Source organism: Sander lucioperca, chromosome 3, assembly GCF_008315115.2.
Source record: "Sander lucioperca isolate FBNREF2018 chromosome 3, SLUC_FBN_1.2, whole genome shotgun sequence".
Classification (NCBI taxonomy): Eukaryota; Metazoa; Chordata; class Actinopteri; order Perciformes; family Percidae; genus Sander; species Sander lucioperca.
In genome coordinates, this window is record NC_050175.1 from 18,970,646 (window position 1) to 18,995,584 (window position 24,939).

The 24,939-nt window shown below is 38.7% G+C and overlaps 1 protein-coding gene across 1 annotated transcript; it reads left to right on the plus strand.

The window, feature by feature from the left end:
- Positions 1–451: 451 nt before the first annotated feature.
- Positions 452–24,126, plus strand: LOC116060525 (chromodomain Y-like protein 2). Its single transcript, XM_031314128.2, has 7 exons — positions 452–711; positions 13,480–14,083; positions 16,009–16,226; positions 22,703–22,875; positions 22,947–23,157; positions 23,323–23,466; positions 23,553–24,126. Exons 1-7 carry the CDS (start codon positions 688–690, stop codon positions 23,709–23,711), a joined length of 1,533 nt encoding a protein of 510 aa, XP_031169988.1. The 5' UTR covers positions 452–687; the 3' UTR covers positions 23,712–24,126.
- Positions 24,127–24,939: the final 813 nt, after the last annotated feature.

Genomic DNA, 24,939 nt, shown 5'->3' on the forward strand with positions numbered 1-24,939 from the left:
CAATGTAGCCTATATACTTTTTTTTCAATCATATACTTTTGCATGCCAGCACATTGTTTATTTCAATGATTAATACATTTTATTCATGCCTATATAAACAGGATATTGTCAAAATGATGACAATGTTGTGGTGACACACAGGTCAGTATGCATGAACATCAAGTTTTGCAGCTTCAAGCAAGTCATCATTCATTAGGGGCTATAGTTCCAATAAATTAGTTCTGGATGTTTACTCTAAATTAAGGTTAAATCAGGTCTTCCGTTGACAGTAAAGTGAACAGGTAGAGAGTAGGTCATAGAAAGGGAACCGTCTAAGCTGGTGTCTCTGAACACAAGGCATCTAGCATAATATCTCCCGTTGAGTAGTTGGATTGCAACAGAGGGCGCATGCAGACCATCAGGCTGTGCATTCTTAGCTGGGGACTAAAATTTCCAGTCCTCCACTTGGGTCTGGGTAAACAGCACCGCCCCGATGGTTGTTTGTTTTAAGTGTTGAACGATCCATCGCAGAGCGCCGTGCTCGATTGACACTGTCTGCTGATCTGCTACTGCGGATAGCTCAGAATAACACGGCTGCTCGCTAATTCCCGTCTATCGGGGCTTTCGCCGAAACACCGAGAGAGTAGGGTCCAGAAAAAGCCAACAAGGCAGGCAAGAACACCGCGCCGCCGGAGTCCGCACCCCAGAATGGCTTCAGGAGACCTTTACGAGGTAGTATAACACCATGCCCATGGAAAATGCTCTGTAATATTGACGAATAATGGAATTAGGAAGTAAAGGGGAGGGCGTCGCGTATGTAAAAAGCGGTGTACTAAGCCCTTTAACAGGCGAAACTAACCCTTCTCATGCTTTGCGAAGACAAGGGTGGTTAATTTATGCTTATACTTTGTGTCGCTTCTGATGTAGCCTACTTTAAAATAATTCTTCACTGCTGCGCTGTTGTAAATAGATAAGATGTCATTTACGGGCTGAACTCCTCAGTCTGTCGCCGAGTTGAAAGTCGTGGTAAAGTGACAGCAGCGCTGAGCGGACCAACATGGTGAATAGCTACAGACGGAGTGATGGTTCTGAAGGTGCGCATACATGCCAAAATATATTTTGTCATCACAGCCTTTACAGCGGTGTGACTGTTTCGCAGGCTGTTTGGCACTTAAGATGATACACTAGTTTATTTTTATCGAGCCGAGCGGTGTAAACAAGTCTATGTGAGCTTCTTTCACGGTTGATAGTGCAAATTTGTGAAATTACGACTCCGACAGTTTGGGGCGTAAAAGTTGCCCAAAAGGGTGGCAGGAAGGTCATGCTGCCCTCGTGCGCAACATCACTCTGGAACCGGCGCCAGAATTTGCATGAAGCCTGGTTTCTACATCAGCTTCACTGAATCAGGGCACTTAGGCTGCAGTCATTATAGCCTTTGTTATGCTGACATGCTGTCATATGTTTCAGTTCATGGTGGTGACCGAGAGAGATGGAGGGGCTGCGAATGTCTGCTGACTTCCAAGGACAAACAAATTTAGTTAGACTAAACAATTGTCCCCCTTTTTAAAGTAACGTACACATTTAAAACATGCTACAAAACATGTCTATCTAAAGAAAAACGTGGGGATCCTCTCTTGAGTGTTAAAGTAGATAACATTATCTGCCCACAGCACTTATTCAAGGTAGGACATCTGTTACAAAACAATATATTAAATAAGTGAGAAGCAGTTGGTAATTGCCTTTTCCACAAACTGTTATATTACAGTGAGCCCTGCTATTCTTTTTTTTATTATTGCTCTTTATCCAGGAAACACATTAAATTTGGAAAATGATAACACAGTGCTGCCAAAAAGAATATCCATGGACTAAATTTGACATTTTAATAAGTCCCTGTTAAGACATTCCCACCCCCTTGTGTTCATATGTTTTTGGCTATTGACAGTTTTATTTACTTTTATTGTTTTTCGTTTACAATTTAGTACAACATAGACTTTTAACTACATATTTTCAGCTTTATTCATTATTATTCTTTCAGTTGGGTAAAGCTTCATTATACATACTAATACATATTGTATACATACAAAACCTGTTTGTTTTATGCCACATTCATATTTGCCACAATCATATTGTTCAGTAATTACAAGCAGCTAAGTGGGAAAAAATTATTCACATCAGCCTACAACTTGTAATTAAGAGTTGCATGAATTTAGCATTACATGGATTAAGTAGTTGTTGGCAATATTGTACTTTTGTTTTTAAATTTGACTACTATATCGAAAAATGCTGTTTATTCCACGTGGGCTGTTGGTTTGATGTGTAACCTGCCTGCACATTTACCCTGTTGTTGCTGGAAGTTGATTAATTTTCAGGTTACTGGTTTATCGCTCACAAAATATTAATTATTTTGGTTAGTAACAATGTGTTGGCAGCCATGGCCCATCAACAGTCAGTTGAGTCTTTTCCTACCACCGGCTCCATGGATGATAGTTCTGTTTAGAGTGACCAACATTGAGTAGCTGACCAGAGTTTGTTGGTGCTGTACAGCTTTTATTAAAAAAAAAACATTTGAAATATGGAGACCAGCATCTCCTATGTTGGGGTTTATGTAGTAATCGTTTTGAGGCGTTTGTGCATGTTGGGAGTGCCAGCATAAATTAACTAGCTAATAATGTTATGTAGAAGTGGTTTGCTTGATGGAGCTGTAAGAGAATACAGGAGTGTAAAAGTTAAAATATAGCTGTTACAAGTTTGAAAAGTGGAAGTTTAGAAGATACATATTTTGGAAAGAAGTTAGGGAGTCAAGGAGGTGTTTCATAGGATGATTTATAGACCTATCTTTAAAAGTAGGCCATTGTTCTTTTTCTTAGTGGAAAAATGGATAAACTAGCAAGTTGTGTTGAGCAGACATCATGACATCAAAAAATCTGAGAAGGAATGTGTGAAACGTTTTTGCAAAACCATGGATAAAGGTCAGGCGTTCTGCCGACTTTGTAAAATGCATTGAGGCAGCTGAAGCATCGTGAACGAACGTAACAATACCAATTCTACAATGTAGTTAAGAAAACAACAGTTGCTGGGGTCAGGTGCTGTTCAGAGATCCTCACTGCTCACCCTTTATTTACTAAAGCGCATTTAAAACTTAGACATAGCATACAAGAACAACATTATCTGTAGGCTTCCTGTTAAAGAAATGTAGAAGTTAAGGTTTTCCCATTGTCTTTAATACCTTTTTTGTTTATTTGTTTACAGTCAACATCTGACATCTGATAATCTCCACCCAAAATTTAAGCATCAAATACTTGCCTCCTGTAGGCTTGAAAGTTTGTATATTCATTTATGAATAACAAAAGATTGCAATAGAAGGTGACACATTTTAATTCAAGTTCTTCACTGTCCTTGCCAATGATGGTTACAAACAGTCATGGATTTACAACTAAAGGCACTGATTCAGTGTTGGGAAGGATACTTTCAAAACGTATTCCGTTACAGAATACAGAATACATGCCCAAAAATGTAATTTGTAACGTATTCAGTTACGTTACTCAATCTGAGTAACGTATTCTGAATACTTGGATTACTTCCACATTGAATTGCATTTTATAAGTGTAGGAATGCGGCCATCACATACAGCTTACTAAACAGGCCTATTCTGGTGTGTTCTTCTGTTCCAACTGGCTGAATGTGTACCTAAACAAGCAGATAGAGTTTTGTATTTGTAGTCCCAAACTGCATACTAGAAAAATCTAACCGCAGTCTAAGCTACCATGAGCTAATTTTAGCTAACGTTAGCTAGCATGTCAAACGGGTCTAGTCAGTCTTTCAACGGCTCTGGGGATAGTAAATCAGCACATAGGAGAATGTAAAGTCTCCTATGTACCTCAACTATAAAATAGCAAGGTGACCAGTAAAACTACAGCAGACGACTACCCTTGGCTAATTAAAAAAAACTTACTTGAAGATGCTTCTTCAGGTTGGAGGTGGAGTAATTTGGACGCTGAAAGGAGGTTGGTTGCTGGCAAGCAGAGGTTGCACTGCACAGTTATATTTCGTTCTCCTTTCTCTTTCTTTAATGTGAAATGCTGTTTGAATTTCCAAGATAGAAATGCATTCCTGCCCTGGCTCTGTTGTACCGGTTCCGGCTCCATCTCTACCTCTATCAGTGATCACGCAAATAGCTAATTTTTTTGTTTTCATATTGGGGCTTCTGGGAAATGCATGGAGTTGCGAGAGTGAATAAACTCTCGTCATGAAGTATCGTCATGTAATCCATTGATTTCAACAATGTAACTGTATTCTAAATACCAACTATTTAAATTGTAACTGTAACGTAATACAGTTACTCATAATTTGTATTCTGAATACATAACGCCGGTACATGTATTCTGTTACTCCTCAACACTGCTGATTCATAGGGGTGGGAATCACCAGAGGCCTCACGATACGATATCATCACAAAACTTATGTCACAATACGATATTATTGCGATTTTAAACATATTTTTAGGGTTAGGGTTACATTTTTTCCAACTTCAAATTGTTCCCAATTTCAAATGATGTCCCCAAAAGGAAACCTATTCAACATCTGTTTTATCTAAAAAGATAAACTCTGTTTGTTTATCTCACTTCAATTGTATTGCTGCAAAATGGGATTGTCAAGCAGATAAACTGATCAAGACATATATAATAAAAGATCGATACTTGGCGTCTGTGTATCGATACAGTATTGCCACAGAAAATATCGTGATACTATGCTGTATCGATTTTTCCCCCCACCCCTACTGCTTCAGTGTTTCTCTATTGCAGACACTCTGTAGCTCTGCTTGAAGTTGCATCTTATTTAGCCACACTGAAATTTGGTACAAATATCCATGATGCCTAGAGGATAAATCCAAATTACTATAATGATCCCCTGACTTTTCATCTCGGGGTAACAGCAGATCAATTATCTAGCGACATAGCGACTTTTCGAGCAAGCACGGTTGACATTTGTAGTTTAGAGTGAAATGTCTCAACAATGGATGGATTGCCATGATACATTAAGGGGCAATAAACACACGTTCATGGGAAACGAAAAGGAGATGAAGTGATCAGACAAATCAAAGAAGCACAAAATACTCACAAGCCACCGCAAGTTGATGGTCCAGTTTAAATTCAAGTTTGATAAACAGAAACCAAAACTCCCTGTCCACTGTTTGTTTGTGTTACAGTAATCAGATATTGGGTTTAGTTATATATATGTATATAGTCATACATTTAATGCACATTATTTTCCCCTCTACAGCCTTCCTCATTTGTGTTGTTTACAGTTGGTTTTTTTTGCGTGAAAGTGACAGTCGCAAATTTCATAACCTCAGTAAATCCAATGGAATACATAATCATGTATTTTCCTATTATTTGCACAATCCTTTAGGTGCATATGCAAAAAGGAGAGAGGTGCACCTTGCAGACACTCGCTAAAATGAAATGTAAACTGGGACTCTAACACGCTGCGTTTGTTTGATAAATACAGCACGTGTGTTGGTAATTAATACATTTTGTCATAAATGTTTACACTGCGTTGAAGCATATGCATACAGTATTTTCTTTGGATATTATTGGATAATACCACATTAATGTTAACTGTCATGGCATTGGCTGGATGTATCCAGGAAATATGGTTGTTGGTTGTGCATGTAGCTTGGGTGTTACTTCCTGGTATGGTGAGTTTTACTGCAGTTGGGTGGTGCATGACTAATGGGTGTTGTCAGACCTAAGCTCTGTTGCACCTGTAACCTCATATTTAGGCACAGTGTTTGACTCACAACTGAAATTCAGTGAGAACACTGATAGCATTATTAAGTGAGGAAACCAAAGAATATACCTACTGAGGAAGCTTAACTCTGGGGTCTGTAAAAGAATTCTATGCACATTTTATCAAGCCTTCATTGAGAGCCTATTAACATTTTCTTTCATATGTTGGTTTAATGGACTATCCATGAAAGACAAAAGAGCTTGAGCGACATTGTTAAGGTATGCTCAGAAACCACTGGTACCCAGTTAAAAGATCTCTGTTCTCTCTGGAAAACACGAGTTGTCCAGAAAGCAGACAGAATATTGTACCAACCAGATCATGTACTCAGTAATGGATTTGTTATCATGCAGTCAGGTCGGCGGTACTATGTGCCAATATGGAAAACTAACCGCTACGCCAACTCATTCATTCGCTCTGCTATAAGACTGTTAAATGAACAACATACAAGACTATGAATTTTGTGGGTGTGGGTGTGGGTGTGGGTTTGGGTGTGGGTGTGGGTGTGGGTGGGTGGGTGTGGGTGTGTGAAATGATTGGATCATGTGTAAATGTTTGGATGTTACGGGAGAGAGAGAAGCATCTGTATAAAGGGGGATGTATGACTGCTGCAGTACTATTTATTGTTTATTTTAATTTATTATTTTATAACATTGCATTATATACATTGCGTGCTAATGCACTTTTTAAGTTTAACCCTTAATGGATGGGTTTGCTGTAAAACTGAATTGCCCCCTTGGGGACTAATGAAGTTATCTGAATCTGAATTGGATGATGAGGGGGGGATGCCCACCTCCAGTCTTCCAACTCATACTGAAGTGCCAAGTGTCACTAAACCTCTTTGGTCTGTGTATGCAACTTTTCCCTTTTATCTGCCTCCTCCACATTCCTTCTCCTTTTCTTTGCACGTGTCTCTGCTATGCTGTTATATGGTTAAGTGTGACATTGTCTGGGACTGTAAACATTCAAATAGCCTGTTCATTTCAATGACACACCTGCAGATCACCCATCAAAGGCTGGTTACTCCTGTTACTGTGCTCAAACAATTCCTTGAGCTGGATTTATAGTAGACGCAAAGGGTTGGGGAGTCTCTCCATAGCGTAGGTTTCGATTCATTCAGTGTTGAATCGATGTGAGCTGAAGGTCTGCAGTGGGCATGTCTATTATAGCTGTGTGTCCCTGAATATAATTAATTTCTTTAACATCCTTAATTTTGTACTTACTCTGATCAATCTCTACCGGCATCAGAAACTTGCAGAAGAAATCACAAGCAGCCCATGCTGACCAATCTTAGTTATCTTAGTTAATCTTGTATGTGGTAACTCCAAAGCCAACTTAGCTCTGATGCATAGTTACTTTTATTAATTAATAGAAATTTTTTGGCATTTTAGGCCTTTATTTGTATAGGACAGCTTAGACTTGAAAGGGGAGAGAGAGGGGGAATGACATGCAGCAAAGGGCCGCAGGTCGGAGTCAAACCTGCGGCCACTGCATCAAGGAATAAACCTCTATATATGGGCACCTGCTCTACCAGGTGAGCTGACCAGGCGCCCGCATAGTTACATTTTTGACAAGCTGTGCATCAGCTACATCGGCTATGTGAGTAGGCTGTGTAGCTATGCTGTAACTTATTAGTGTGACAGTAATAAAGCAAACGTTACTTTAAGAATTCAGATACATCCTGCACAGGGTTTTTCCTGGCTCAGAATGGGCCATTGGGGGGACTACGCATGGCAGATCAGCCTGATCGGTCTGTAAACGCAAGGAGTCTGGGTTACCTTATTCAACAGAAATCTATGCATTTATCTGTTATTTCTGACAGTTTGAAAAACAGAAATGTATATTATGCTTGAGTAAATGAACCCCCAATTAACAAAACTGGTTAAGAAAAATAATCTTGGTATTTAAATTAATCACCAGGAGAGTCCGGTACAGCTGGACAATAAAACTGAGATTAGCGCTCATATTCAAGGTTATGTTCTGCTAGTTGAACGGCTGTTGGGTAAATTGCTCTGAAACACATATAGAGAGAATTTGATTTTGCTATTTTTATTCTCAGTTCTTATCATTTTGGTGCTGGTGATTTTCCTTTGGGGTTTGCTAAAGCCTTTTTGGGGGGCGCCAAAAATTCCTCTATGCAGGAAAAACCCTGCTATTTTAAGTTTAGAATGGATATTGAATATTCCTGTGACATCTGTGGATTAGGAAAAGAAAGTATTATATAGCCTCCACACTCAAATAAGTAGATTATTTTCATTAATAAACACTAAGATTGATCTTTGTATTATTATTGCAAGGAAATTTGAACATAAGTAAGAAGAAAAATAGTGTTGGCAGGGGCAAAATGATATGAACAGTACATCCACACAAAGATGGTTACAATTGTAAATGCATCTTTTTCGCTCCATTTCAGCACCCCGTCCACTCTAAAACTGTGTTTATCCTATATAACCATACAACCATATGTTGGCTGTGATGCTCAGTTCTGTTGTTTGCCAATTGAAAAGTGGATAAAGATGAAATGATTTTCCGTTTTTGATTGTTTAGGCGTTGCACTGTGGGCAGAGGTCTCTACGAAAATGAACCCAGAAGCACTTCTGCTGATGCAAGTCGTTTCACATGAAAATAGTGTTTTAAAGTTTAGACGGCTCAATGTAGACAGACAATCTGTTTGGTCCTCATGTCAACTTGCTGACAGAATTTATACACACCATGTGATGAAAACAGTACCGTATGGTTGGTGCTGAAGGATACTGATGCCCCACAGTTACTCATTCTCTGCCAACTCATACAAGTTTCTGAATCTCTCCGGTCTGTGTACACAAGTTTACCCCACGCTTTCTCCTTCCTTCTCTTGTTTTCTCTGCATGCATCTCTCTCTGCAATGCTGTTGTGAGATTGTTTGGGACTGTAGGCAACCTAATCGTCTGTTCATTTCTGTGACATCCCTTTGGCTCGTCCCATCAAAGGCTGTTTACTCCTGTTAATGTGCGCAGCACATCTGAGAACATGATGAGCAGTTATTACCACAGCTGCACTAAAGGCTCTGATGAAACCTTCCAACCATTTTCCTTCATCAGTCTCGCGGCCCAACACCATGTCTAAATGTCCTATTGTTTAACATACCCTTACCAAAACTTAATCTTTTCTTTACCTGTATGCTTAGAGCAACGACCAAACGACCAAAGAGCTGGATTCAGCATTTATCTTCAGAGGAACTGTAAGAGACTGCTGCAAAATCAGAAGAGCCTTAGCCTACATGATGCCTGAGGGTATTATTGTGTGGGATTTCCATAGTGCAAGTGATAAAGAAACGTATATATCCAAGCAAAACCGGTGTGTTATACATCTGGGAAATGTCAACAATGGTGCAGGTTTTGATTTGTACATTTTGAGAATCAGTGATGCTGACAGTCTACTGTGATGTGTCATTGTGGTGTGTATGTACAGTATGACTATTTGATGTGTCCTGTTATGTATTGTTTGTGATTTGTTGATGTGTGTGTGTGGCTGTTAGTGATGTTTGAATTGTTGTCGTTTTTACGATGGACCAATGGTCTGACACAAAGTACATTGATTGAGGCCTTCAGTTAGTCCTGTTTTTTGCCCCTTTAACCTTTTTTTGTGGTTGCTCTTATTGCACATGCTATAGTTTTAAAAGTTATTAAAATTAGAACGTTCAGGTTAAATTTGTAGATAAAATCTTTTCACGTCACCAAAATCTGGGAAATTGAAAACCATTTTTCACAATTATTGTAAGTTAAGATATCCAGTCATAACAGAGTCTGTCACAATTATCACTTAATTGAAACCAAACATTTGGAGTTGAATAAACAGTATTCACTGGCATTAAAGCCAAAGGTTGGTCTGCCAAAATCCTGTCTCTATAAAAGGTGGCTGTCCATACAAATCTTGGAATATGAACAGCTTGCTGACCACAAATTTCACCTCAGCACCTTTTTTTGAATTGCAAATCAAGTTGAATGCAATCAAACTGAATCGCAAACTAATGACTCATTGATTATTTGAGTGATTAGTCACACACATTGTGTGAAGCTTGTAGACAACACTATCCTAGTAAGCCTTTTTGCAAATGATGGAATATCATTGACCTATTATTTATGCCAGTGATTCTCAAAGTGGGGTTCGGGGACCCTCAGGGGTCCGTGGCACTCTGCCAGGGGTTCGTGGAACGTTTTCATATTCATTAATTTAAAGTATTATGATATAAAGATTTGTATTTATTGTTTTATAAAAGACTTCACAATTTAACAAATAATATTAAAATCAGTTACTGTGTGTATATATATATATATATATATATATATATATATATATATATATATATATATATATATATATATATATATATATATAAAAAAGAATATTAGATTTAAATCTAAAATATTTGATAGATGACTTTCTAATCTTACAAATCTGCAAATATGTATAATATATTGCTATGCATTTATCTTTTGTCGTTCTTTCACATAACTAAGATGTGGAAAAAATGGGCATCGTCAAATTATTCCAAAGGACATACATGAGGGGGTCCCTGGTATATTCTCTATCTTGTAAGGGGTCCTTGGCTGAAAATCAGCACCTTTTTTTGAATTGCAAATCAAGTTGAATGCAATCAAACTGAATCGCAAACTAATGACTCATTGATTATTTGAGTGATTAGTCACACACATTGTGTGAAGCTTGTAGACAACACTATCCTAGTAAGCCTTTTTGCAAATGATGGAATATCATTGACCTATTATTTATGCCAGTGATTCTCAAAGTGGGGTTCGGGGACCCTCAGGGGTCCGTGGCACTCTGCCAGGGGTTCGTGGAACGTTTTCATATTCATTAATTTAAAGTATTATGATATAAAGATTTGTATTTATTGTTTTATAAAAGACTTCACAATTTAACAAATAATATTAAAATCAGTTACTGTGTGTGTATATATATATATATATATATATATATATATATATATATATATATATATATATATATATATATATATATATAAAAAAGAATATTAGATTTAAATCTAAAATATTTGATAGATGACTTTCTAATCTTACAAATCTGCAAATATGTATAATATATTGCTATGCATTTATCTTTTGTCGTTCTTTCACATAACTAAGATGTGGAAAAAATGGGCATCGTCAAATTATTCCAAAGGACATACATGAGGGGGTCCCTGGTATATTCTCTATCTTGTAAGGGGTCCTTGGCTGAAAATCAGCACCTTTTTTTGAATTGCAAATCAAGTTGAATGCAATCAAACTGAATCGCAAACTAATGACTCATTGATTATTTGAGTGATTAGTCACACACATTGTGTGAAGCTTGTAGACAACACTATCCTAGTAAGCCTTTTTGCAAATGATGGAATATCATTGACCTATTATTTATGCCAGTGATTCTCAAAGTGGGGTTCGGGGACCCTCAGGGGTCCGTGGCACTCTGCCAGGGGTTCGTGGAACGTTTTCATATTCATTAATTTAAAGTATTATGATATAAAGATTTGTATTTATTGTTTTATAAAAGACTTCACAATTTAACAAATAATATTAAAATCAGTTACTGTGTATATATATATATATATATATATATATATATATATATATATATATATATATATATAAAGAATATTAGATTTAAATCTAAAATATTTGATAGATGACTTTCTAATCTTACAAATCTGCAAATATGTATAATATATTGCTATGCATTTATCTTTTGTCGTTCTTTCACATAACTAAGATGTGGAAAAAATGGGCATCGTCAAATTATTCCAAAGGACATACATGAGGGGGTCCCTGGTATATTCTCTATCTTGTAAGGGGTCCTTGGCTGAAGAATATTAAACTCTGGGTCATGCACAACAACAACCTACTTTTAAAATGTAAACGTATATTATGGTGTTATATAGCCCATCATTTATCTGATTAAAGTAATTCCACTGACCATGCTGACAGAGGAAGACACCTGTAGTCACTATTTTCTTCCACTGAACTGGAGATCTTAGGTTCCTGTTTTTTTTTTTTTTTTCTATTGTTATTTCATGCTTTACATTTAGTAGACGAGTGTCACTTTTTACGCTGGGTTTATTCGATTACTGCACATAATTAAGTGCCTGGGTCAAATAGTAATATTTGCTGATGGGTTGTGGTATCTATCTGCTGGCCTAATATAATTGTAAAATAAACAGACTTTTCTAGTTTTGGTTTAGGTTTGACCTTGAAAAGCTTTAAGGTTTCTAATGATGGTAGCCTGCAGCTCATCTCAGCTCCGCTCTGGTCTCTTATCTTTCTTCTGCTGCAGGGAATGAGCCCTTATCTTAAACTTGACATATGTCACAAAAAGTACCTTTTTAAAAAAATATTTTGTTCATGTTTCTACATTTAGAAATATTGATATTGATAGATCAATATCTTTTGTGTTAATTGAGTAAAATTCGATTAAAACACGTCAAATTACTTTATTTACTTTTATTTATGATGCAATTTTGATACTTCTATTAATCATTATAGTTTTTTGACTTACATAACCTTTTAGCTTAAGTTGTACTGATTTTAGGGATATGAAGCATTTGAAGATACTCCAAGAAATTACATCACAATAAGCAAACATACCAATGTAGGCACTGGTGGACCTTTTCCATTGCAGAAGTTATTTGAACTGTTTACATTGTTTGTTTAGTTTTTGAGATAATTTTTATGAGCAGATTGTAAAGGTGTTTTGATAGTTTCATCTGCAATAGAAATGGCCCGTCTGCTGTTTAGCACTGGACGTCACGTAACGTGAGCGTGATGACGGAAAAGACTGATACGTAAGCTTTCTGCTGCAGGACCATCCTGAATGAATAAAGGTGATATATTTAAAAATAATGAATGCTCTAGTCTAGCTGTTATGGTTTTTATTCATGATCATTTTATAAAGGATCATGTAAACAACCTCTTGCGGCCATAACGGGGAAATACACTGTCGCCACCTTAAGTTACCGGACGTCACGTAACGTATTGACGTCATCGCGAGTGTCCAACGTAACGGCGCGAAAGACTAAGTCCTTGGCTTTCTGTGGCAAAAAAAATAATGCTCTAGCTGTTATAGTTATCTACTTTAGACCGATTTAAACAGGATCATGTAAACAATGAACTCCCGGGGACCTCTAGCGGCCGTCCGACCTGCAGCAAAGGGTCCAAGTCGGAACCAAACCTGCAGCTGCTGCGACAAGGACTGAGCCTCTGTACAGGGGGCGCACGCTCAACCACTTGAGCTAACCAGGCGCCCCGACAAGTAGAAGTTTTGACCCAATGATGCCATTAAACCAAAAAACAAGAGGTTTCATCCTCGGGATCATAAATATTCACAGAAAGTTTTGGACCCACAATGCAGCTATGGTGCTTGGCAATGAAGTACACCCACAATTCTGCAATATAAAATCGTCTTATGATCTGTTCTTATTTTTATATTCTGTTTGAGACTGTATTCATTTAATTTTTCCTTTTTAAGAATGATTTAACATGTAACATCTCTTTGTCTAAGGCACTGTGTGAACCCTTGTGCTGATCAGTTTATCAGTACATACAGTTTATTTTTCTTCATTTCTTCGTATTTTGGGAGTGGAAAAACTAGTAAATCAGTATTTCAAAAATGGTTAAGGTCATTAAAATACTACCTACCTACCTTTCTGTATGCTGCTTTCAGGTGGAGCGGATCGTGGACAAGAGGCGGAACAAGAAGGGTAAGTGGGAGTATCTGATAAGGTGGAAAGGTTATGGAAGTAAGGAGGACACATGGGAGCCAGAGCATCACCTACTGCACTGCGAGGAATTCATTGACCAGTTCAACAGCTTGAGACTGCACTCACACAAACGGCCCAAAGTTCCAAAAAATCGTCAAGAGCCCCTCATCACCAGCCAGCCATCTGCTACAGAAAACTTCAGAGCTCGGTCTGAGGCACGAAAGAAGAAAAGGACTTTAGGCCCGGCTGTTGGGGTTAGAGGAGCTGTTCTAGGTATTGGAAGTGGAGGGTCAGGACCCACTCAGAAGCAGAGGAAGGTGGGTCTTGGACCTGGGAAACCTGCGTTAGGGGACAGAATAAGCAAAGACATGACATACAAGGCTCCTCCCCCGGGAGGGCCACACTTTGTTCACCCAGTGAGGATTCCTCATAATGGACTCCAGAATGGAGACATAGATCCTCTCATGTACAGGACATCAGCAAGGTCGCATAGACTGCCCTCGGACAGAGTGGATGGAGAACTAGGAGACATGGATACCACTGGACAGCAGTTCACCACTGAGTCAGGTAAGATACTAAGAAGTTGAATGAAATGAAAAACAGAGCTCAGTTGATGCTGGATTTTGGATGTGGACTTTTCTACATAAATAATACAGGATATGAATAATACAGGTACTGAAAAGTTCCTCACATCTAGGCAGCTACATACATAGACGTTTTAAAAGAAAATTATATTGCCATGATGAGTATTTCCTGTTTCATTCCTGTTTTATACTGCAGAGACGTAGTAACACGCATCTATTAAAGCTCCTATTATGGTTCTTTACTACAGGAACAGCTGATAACACCTTTGAATTTCACTTCTGGGTCACAGTCCAGGACCTGCAACACCATAGTTAATCATTACATACGTTTTCAAAAAGTCATCTTGACTTGTTTAACAGAAAATCCATATCAGAATCGTTGAGTTTTCTACTTTATTTAAATAACAATACACACATGAAAGCGGCAGAATTAATATCAAGTGTTTCCATTCTCATTGTCCATAATACATGTTAAAGGAATGTTTTGTCCTCTTATGAGACCCGGGTACTTTTACTGTTCTGTACTTGAGATACATAGAACATGCAGAATGGGTCCATATTGGTATATAGGGCTGTGCAATGAACCACATTTTTAATCGTGATTACTATTTCGGCCCCTAATGATCACAAAAAAAATATTATTTTGCACACTACGCAGTGCTATAAAATTATTGTCATAAAGTCGCTTACACTGCTCCACTGAACTCAGGCGAACAGTCATCCGCTCTCTCTCCCCTTTGCAACTGGAACAGTGACAGGACGTCATCACTCGCAAAGTCATGACAACCAAATAAACAACAGCACGAGTACAGCAGTTTCTCTTCAGAGTAGCAAACGGGGACGAAAGCCTCAACGGCTAATTTATCATCAAAACAGTGTGAAATATGACAGCTACGGTAGCTTGGAAAATAGCGTTATGGGCACTGAATTTGATTATTTTACTGTTTATCATACCCCAGATGAGACAAGAAGCTAACGGTAGCGCATCCTGCGGCCCCCCCTGCCTTTGAATCTATTCCCCTGACATGCTGTATTCACTTACTGTTTAAAATGTTCCCTCAGCATTTGTTTTGGTGCTATACTGTGTGTAAAATGAGCGGTGACGTTAAATCATCTGTTTCAGCAAATAAGCCCACTGACGACAGCAACGTCATTGTTTATATTTTGGCACAATGTTTAGTAATGACAGTAGTAGTGGTCATAGTCAGTAAAAATGTGATCTGAGATTGCAAAATGTGTTAAGTATCTGGAATTGTTCATTAACAATGACTAGTGCCCGTTTCAAAATGTAAACGTTGAAGTATGAATTTAATTGCGGGGATATTTTGCCAACGGTAATGTTATTAGTTAGCAGCACACTTTTTTTTCTATAGTTTGCTTGGTATATCCAGCAATCATGTAACATTGGAAGCAGCAAAAAGTGAACCGTGTTTCTTTTTTTAACGTACATTTTTTCCTCAACCTTTATTGTTAAGACGTTTAGTTTTATTCACAGTTTTTTAATATCCAATATCCATTGCTGTCAGAACTGCTCCAATGCTCCAAAATCCAAACCCCAAGTTCATTGGGTACCCAGGAACTCAAGTGTGAAGTAGATTGGATGAACGGTTCATGAGATATTTCAAAGACAGACCACACACACACACACACACACACACACACACACACACATACATACATACAGAGGCTTCCCAGTTTATTAGAAAGATGTGTTAAATCTGTAAATCTGAACAACTACACAGTATTTAAACAGATTTTATTCGGATCCAAATACTCTTTTTGTGAGAAATACCCCCCCCCCTCCCTAAAGGTCAATGAGTAATCATGATATTGTATCATAAGTGTCTAATAGCTACTCAAGTCTGAGAAGACACATCGAACGGATTTGTCATCCCTCCTCTGTGTCAGGCTCTCCTCTGGCCAATGGCAAGATGCATCTACACAGCTCAGTAAAGCGGAAGTTGGCTGAGGAGAAAGGCTACGTGTTCGACAAGCGGCTCAGGTACAATGTGCGACAGAACGAGAGCAACTGTCGATTCCGAGACATCGTGGTCAGGAAGGAGGAAGGTTTCACGCATGTGCTGCTCTCCAGCCAAACAACAGACAACAATGCTCTGACACCAGAGGTGAGACTGGGAATGTACATTTGTCCCGTGTTTTTGTGTTTCTCTCCATGTATCAATGTATTGTAGGTGCATCAGCTTAACATGCATTAAAAAATGGTGACGTAATTAATAATTATCAAAAAGAAATGATAAAGTAAATTACTAAATAATATGATTTAATTTACACTGACCTGAAAACAGGGAAAAGATAATGAATTGGCAATTAATTAATGTCTCATAAACTATACCTAACTATTAATTTGGAACTCTGATTAATAATTCAATTAATAACTACAACCAAAACGACTATCACTAACTAGTAAAAGTTTAAGGATTTTGGAGCTCTCGACATAGTAGAGGTTGGCAAGATTCACTTTTGTACTAAATTCAATAGACAGCATGTATATTCCAAAAGCATTTATTCACAAAATTGATAAAGTTAAAGTAAAACACACAATATCTAATCTAGTCTCGCATTGCCGGACCTTACTCCGCAGCACTGTGGAGTAAGGTCCGGGAATGCAATTTACTTTGTCTACAGCAAACCTCTTCAATCGGTCCCAAAACTTTCCAGTTAGAGAGTAAATGCCATAAACATATTCTTTGTAAATCTTTACGATCATTCACCGAAAGAAACCAAGCAGGCCTTGTTGCACGATCCAAATTTTCTTCAAAACTTGCCATTTTCTGCATGTAGCTTGCTAGCTCGAAGTTTGTCATTGTTTCCCGTAGCTAAGGGATTTTGAGAACGGCAACACACAGAGAGCGGAAGGGGCCTGACATCACACGCCAAATGTCAGGCTTTATCCTTCCGTTGATCCAGACTATATTTAATCTTACTAAAAGAAACAAAAGGAGTGTGTGAGTGTGAAAGAATGTGCATGTTTTTGTTCAGCCTCTGGGTACCTAACCTATAACCTGACTACCAAAGGATCACAGCAGTACAGTTCAGTGAATAATGTTAAACCAAATCAATAACATACATGTACAGTACATTGACAAACGTTAACAATCCTGTGCTTAGCCGTGTCCCGTTAACTATGCTATATGCTATTCCCAGTACGTTACCAGTCCATGCTTTGTTAGCTGGCTGGCCAGGCTGGAAAGAGTTGTCGGTTCCAAATGTCGAGTGATGCAGTCTTTTATACTGTGTCCTATTGTTCAGGTCAGAGGCTTACCATGTAGCACCTTGGCGCTAGCTCGCTTCGTGGTTAGCTGTTGCTTTAGCTGGCAGACTTTGTGTCATAGCGGCTTGTGCTAAATTTGTTTACTCGAGGCAGGCTTTCGCGTTGCTAACGTAGGAAGAGTCTAGTGTGGGACTGCATGGTGGAGGTCAAAGAGCCATCCAGTGAGCAGAGAGAAGAGAAGAGTTGTTGCTGCTCCTGCAGCGGAGGTGAGTAAGAGAAAGAAGATGCAGCGAGGGTGGGTTTTGTTCGATAAGATGACGTCAGAGTTCAGAGGTCCGGCTCAGGTGCAACTCAGGTAAACTCTGGTAATCAAGTTCATTCATTGAAGTTTACAGGACGTCCAGTTTAATAAGTAACACAAATGAACCCATCATCTGTGTCCCAGTGGTCCCTGCAGTATCAAGACCTACGTTTAATAATGTAACTTTTTGATTGTATCCCAGTTGCCATGGATCTCTGTTTGTGAAATATAAATAAGCAAAGTTTCCTCATTAACTGCTGTAGAGATGGCCTGGAGCTATGCAGATACTCCTTAACTGCTCCAGGGGAGCTTTTCAACTTTAGAAAACAGTTTTATTTGACAGGTGCCAGTTGTGAATATGTTTAGCTGCGTGAATCTGACACAGGGCATTGCTGAAAAAGAGCATGTACACTCAGCAAAAAAGGTTAGAAAATACCTTCTGGGCTCTGTCCTTAGTACTGATACAGAAAGTTTCTGCCAAACAAGATTTCTACAAGTAGAGTAATTAGGGGTACATATAATCAAGTGTTATGCCATCTGTTGTTATTGCAGCAAAATGTCAGTTGAACTAGAGAGTACCACTGCTTTTTACGTAGAAATAACACTGACTAAAGATTGACGCTAACTTTTCTGTTTTTGTCCAATTAGCTTCAGATCGGTAACATCTGGAGAATCATCAAAATATGATATTCAACATGCTAAAAAAAAAAGCCCAAACAATTTGGCGACTTGTTTGCTCCACTTTTACAATGTTACCCAGATCCTTTGATACAAAAGCAACTGTTAAGATAAAAGGGTTAATTTTGCTTTTGCAATGACTGAAAACAAATGTTTGTGCTTGATAAAATTGATAATAAGTTTTTAGGAAATTATTAATAAATTGCTGATGTACCATTGCATTGAACATCTTTGAAAACATGCTCTTTCTATTTTTAGGAGCACTTTTGATCAGGTCTGATTATATACCAGCTGAGTCTTCTATACAGGCATTTAGGGAGTATAATTTACATGCTTTTGTGTTCACTGGCTGACAGGTTTTCTCACAGTCTCCTCAGCAATTTGTCGATCACCCGCTAACTCCATGTCAATCAAACATCTAGTGGCAGAACAAACTATAAATTATGAATTCAAGAGTTGTGCTGTGACTTATTATAATCTGTCACAGTGATGGACAGGTATGTACGAGTTCTATCAAAGCCTATAATTCTAACATTGGATCTGACACTATACTGTACCTGTTTTGGAGTGTTTATGTGTAGACTTATGATTGCCACTGTCACAATGTGGTGCTTTCCATGAGGTTTGAAAATGACATCTTAATAATGCTGGCACGTCTACAACACTGAATGTGGTTTAATGGCTCTCTGCTCTGATGCTGTAGCTGCTTGCATTGTGAGGATCCACTTGCAGAATTGGATGCCTACAGGGAAGTACCAGCCTGTGATTGGCTGCTCATTTTCACATTCCAATCAACAACAAGCTCCTCAATTAAAAATGTCCCCTGGAACTATTCAGTAACTTGCTTTTACAGTTCAGTAGATGCTTTCCCCGGTCTTTTTCGCTTTTGGAACTCTGTGTACCGACTATTGTGACATTTTGTTAGCTTCTGTTTCATTTTGTAAAGGTATAATTGATGAAGTACCATGTGGTTGTACTAGCAGTTAGTTTTTAATGTGTCAATATGACATTTTTGGAATTATGCATAAATGCTTTTAAAATTGTCACAATTAACATGCCGTTTTCTTACATTTACTCAGCATTAACTGATATTGATCCTTCACAGTGTTAGCCTGCACAATGTCATTCAGGCGTATATTTACAATTTACTTTGCTGATATACTAATTACGCAAACCATAAAAAAAAATCTAGTTTGTTAATTTATGAAACATTTTAAAAAACAAATCTATTGTGAGTTGACACTTAGAAAACATTTTAAGGAAACAGATAACAGATTCCTTTGAGGTCCATTAATATAATGGTGAGTTTAGTCATAGATAATGGCATGTGTCACAATTATCCACCTCTGGATCATAAATCATCATAAGTAAACAGGATTTCCCACCCCTCAGATTGTAGGATGCGTCTTATATCTTCCACAGAGGGGGGTTCTGGCTTTGATACAGCACCGTGTGCACGGCAGCCTCTACTTCACAGGCACTGAAGTGGCCTAAACTGGGTTTGCACATGTGTGTGTACTTTCATGTGTGACAGTAAGCCCGTAAGCTGTGGGCTTATCAAACCGCTCTGATAGCTCCCTCACTGTCGCTCAGTCTTTGAAGCTACAGAAACAAGAGAGTCTGCGGATTTGCCTACTGAATGGCTTTCGAAAATATCCCTGAACATTTTTTATCCAAACACTCAATGCTTGCTTTAAATGATAAAGTCCCCTGAGTTGTTAACTGGTACTCTTTCCGTCACCTTTCTGACTTGACACACAGTAGCTGCGTCTGTGCTACTGATATTCAAATGTTTTAAGCATCCTGTGTTTTATGACCATAATTGTATCAAATAACACACTGACTACAAGAATCTGACACTATATTTTGATATATGAGTACACAAAGTAGCATTTGACCTAGAACTGCAGTGGGACACATAAAAATACCTCTGAGACACCTTGACTGTGTCCTAAATCATTCCCCATTCACTGTGTAGTGCATAATATTCACTGTCCGCAATTTTATTTGAGTTTAGTATCTCCATGGCACTCTACTTACCTTGCAAGGCAGCTGGATTTTGGCAATATCACCAGATCACTCGAGAATTGGGGGATCACATATCACACGAAAATCCATCTTGTCCATCAGGCTATAAGTAATGCGTTTGTGTCTGAACTACCAGCTTACCGAACCAATCAGTGTCTGGTAAAGGAGCTAGTAGCAGCTGCGGGCATGTTTTAGGTGTTTGGCAGCCTCGATTGTTTGTTTAAAACGCTTCTCAAATGGTTCTGTGTAACAAAATATCTGGTGTGTCAGGTTAGCACTCACTGCTTCTAGAGTAAACGACTGTCTGTTCTATATGGAGCAGTGAATAAGTGAACAAGTTAGTGGTTTCGGATATAGCCCCAGATAAAGGCAAGTGTTTTCTGCTTTGAGAAATCAAAAACGGTCCTACAGAAAATAAGCACAAAAAAGAGTCTCTTACAATATCAAAAGGCATCAGGAAACTGGGAAGAACTATAAAAAGGGCTGTCAGGCCTACTGCATTTTAAAAACATGCGATTGATTGACTTATACCCACTCCTAGAGGTGGTGATTTCATTTCTAGATGCTTGCTGTTGCAAATTTCTTTGTTGTGGAAACCACCTTTGTTTGTCTACAAATGTCCTTGAGGCATCTGCTCACTGCAAACGAATGTCACTTTGACTGCTCTCTTCTTCCTCTCTGTTGCACAGGCTGGATCCAGCATCTGCCCATCTCCTCTTCCTTTTTTGTATCTGAGCAGGATTTTTAATTCACCTCGCTAGAATAACGTCACTCGTAGTCTCACACAGACACACACATACACACACACACACACACACACACACACACACACACACACACACACACACACACACACACACACACACACACACCATATTCTAGTTAATTCTGGGGACAGATTATGTGCTTGGTCATAGATAATTAAATTAACTTTGAGGTTGAATGGTTAATATAGGTCAGGGATGATAATCTAATTAAAATGCCGCAATAGAGTGGACTGTAGACAGTGACGTGGTGGTGTGGGTTTCCAGACGACTTCTTATCAGGTCAGCTGTCTGACAATGTAGGCTTGCTACCTTCTTCATCACATCAGACAAAGGCCAAACACTTGTCTGTTGATGCTGAACGATGCACTGCTGATATTAACTGGCAGAGTGAAACTTGTCTCTCTGCACAGAATGCTATACTGGTCCCATTTGTTGAGGTATCATACTGCAAGTGTACTCAACTGAAGGCTGACCATTGACTTCTCTTACATCTCCTATTGATCCCACACTACAGCCAGCAGGAGTAGCTGCCGTCAACATACAGTCAAGTCAGTTGCTGCTGGCAGGCAGGCTGTCAAGGAAACAGGTTGCCCAGCAAGCTGTCATGTAAACATCTCACCTGCAGTCTGAGCTGCACAGAAAGTAATGTTACCTAGCTAGAAACAAGGTCACCACCAAAATCTCACTTTAATATGTTATATACTGTATATTTTATATACTTATACATATACTATACCAACATTGTTTTCCGGTGAGGGGATGACATTTGCTAAGGACATTTTCTAATTAAGGTTACTACATTATCAGGGTCTTAAATGTACTGCATCTAAGAAATGAGCCATTGAATACCATTTCCAAATGCCATTATAACATTAGCAGTACTGTATATGCATTATGCTGACAATATACAAGCCTTTGATACCTTTGTTTGTAAAAACAGAAATGATAAAGATAACTTTTTAGACATAACCGCCTTTATATTCCGATTGTGCTTTATAATTGTTGTGTGAATTTGATTTTCTAGTGCTGTTTCTAATGGAATGTGGCTACCGTTGATGTATGCTTCCATTAATATTAATTTCTTGATACAATAATTATTCCTTCCATTTTGTTGAAAGAATGTGTTGTGTTGTGGTACTGTATATATATATATATATATATATATATGTCACTTTATTAATACATTTAGTATTGTTATTTGCAACAAGATTAAAAGCACTAGGAGAAGAATTTAAACCATATTGTTTCTGAATATATATGTAACTTTTACACCAGCACTTATAGAATTAGATCCTGAAAATCTATGGCCCTTAAATTACAAACATTAATCCCATTGTGCCTTCTCTAGATGAATAGCGTTGTTGTGAATGCACTTTTTCATAAGCTGTGAGTATTGTAGGAAAGGAAATAAGCATTGTAGCATTCTCCGAGTTTGTCATTATTTCTTTTAGGCCTGTCTGCCTAATTGTTTTCGAGTAGATGTCAAGCCTTACTCTAGGGACTGAATATCTATAAATGTATCTTTTTTTCTCAACCTTTCTTCATGTGTCAGGTGAGTTAAGAATGTAATATGCATCTCCTCCTATTTCTCTTCAGATCATGAAGGAAGTGTGTCGAGCTCTGGGTAATGCAGCTGCTGATGACAGTAAATTATTGTTGCTCAGCTCCGTGGGGACTGTTTTCTGCAGTGGCCTAGAGCCGTCGTATCTGATAGGCCGTCTGTCCACTGACCGCAGAAAAGAGAGCAGCCGCATCACAGATGCCGTACGGTAAGAAGAAATCATCCATCAATCCATTAGACTTGACTGGGTCAGTACTGATCGTTCTGTGACCCCTCTAGGGAGTTTGTGTTGGCATTCATCCACTTCAAGAAACCCATTGTGGCAGCAGTAAACGGACCTGCTCTGGGCTTAGGGGCCTCCATCCTGCCCCTGTGTGATGTGGTGTGGGCCAGTGAGAGGGCCTGGTTCCAAACTCCATGTGCAGCCCTCCACCTCACCCCCTCTGGATGCTCCTCCTACACCTTCCCCCAGATCCTTGGCGTAGCACTGGTGGGTCCCAACAAAATCAAGGCTCTTGGCAAATTTCACTTGATCTAATTTGATTTCTCTGATAACCAACTGATTACCCTGTGTTTACCCAAATCAAACATGTTTAGAGTGCATGACATATTGAAAATGCTTTGTAATTCCCCCGCTTTCTGTCCCCAATGGTAGGCCAATGAGATGCTGTTCTGTGGAAGAAAACTTACAGCACAAGAAGCATGCAGTCGAGGTCTGGTGTCGCAGGTCTTCTGGCCAACCACATTTAACCAAGAAGTGATGCTGCGTGTGAAGGAAATGGCATCATGCAATGCAGTGGTAGGTCCTGATCTAGATGACCCAGGGCAAAGCCTTTTTTTTTATGTAACCAAATAACCCTCCACCCTTTCCGTGTGTTTAAAAAGGTGTTAGAAGAATCCAAATGCCTGGTGAGGAGTATCCTCATGCCAGTCCTGGAGGAAGTGAATGACAAAGAGTGCCGGATGCTGAAGCAGCTGTGGTGTTCAACCAAAGGACTAGAGGCACTCTTCAGTTATCTGCACAACAAGGCGTATGAGAAGTGATCATCCACACCCAGAAAACCGATGGATGTGGGTCAAAGGTTATTTACAGAGGGACATCCAGGATGCTAACGGTGTGATCTCAAATTGAAGGAAAGGTTGCATTAAGGGTCTTTGTTTCCATTCATCAGCAGAGGAGATTCTCTGGAGTTTCTGTTTGCTTACATGTCCACCAACAATAAGTGATCATCTTCATCTTCTGTGAATCAACATATATTTATTGGACCCGTAACTGTCCAGATGTTTTATTCTCAATGAGTCAAAGAGGAAAGGGCCAAATGTGCATTGCTTAAATACACACTGAAGGTGGTTCCTCAGGGAGATACAGAGTGTGTCTGTACATATGTATGTGTTTATGAAATGATCAGGATGTCTGAAATCAGTGTATGTCTGATAGCACATGATAAATAGGTGATAATATAAATATATATATATATATATATATACACATACATAGATAGATAGATAGATAGAGATATATATATATATTTCAAGTGTATAAAAGAGTTTCTTTCTGAATATAAGGATTTTCTTTCGCTTATCGTATTGAGCTGAAGTGTAAATCAGAATTTGCATGAGGACACTGTTTCTTGCTCCTTACATGCACATTCCATCCTTTCTGTATGGACAGAAGAAAACCGGCCACAAGTGTTCATACATGCTCATACCTGTCAGTGGATCACATTCAGTGACTGCTTTAAACTTCATAAAACACTTCAAAGAAATTTTTTTTTTCTTTTTTCATCACGCTATTCATTGTCCATACTGTAAAGTCTTGATTACACCAAACAGACATCTTGCTTGCCAGTAAATTCATTATCACTAGTGCAGTGCCCGTTGAAAATGTGCCTGTTTGGAACGGGCAATTGCTTGGCCTGTGGTATTGCTGCTTGTAGAATTCTTCAAAACCAAATTGTACCCCAAAATTACTTACAGAAGGACCCCAAACCACTTCATATGCAACTCCACTGTATAGCTTACTACTGACTTACAGTGTAGGCTACATCTACATCAGAGGAAGACATTGTAGCTACTACTATATTTACCTGACAGAGAATGTTGCAGATTCAGAATGTAATCACAAAATATCACAATGAAAATGTGGAGTAATCAGACATTAGCCTCATGGCAGTGTGCTACCCACCCGGCCCGTTATGAGAGCTGATCAGCACATATCTGCGTTCATCAACCACCAGAACCGGACTCTCTGTGTGTGTGTGTGTGTGTGTGT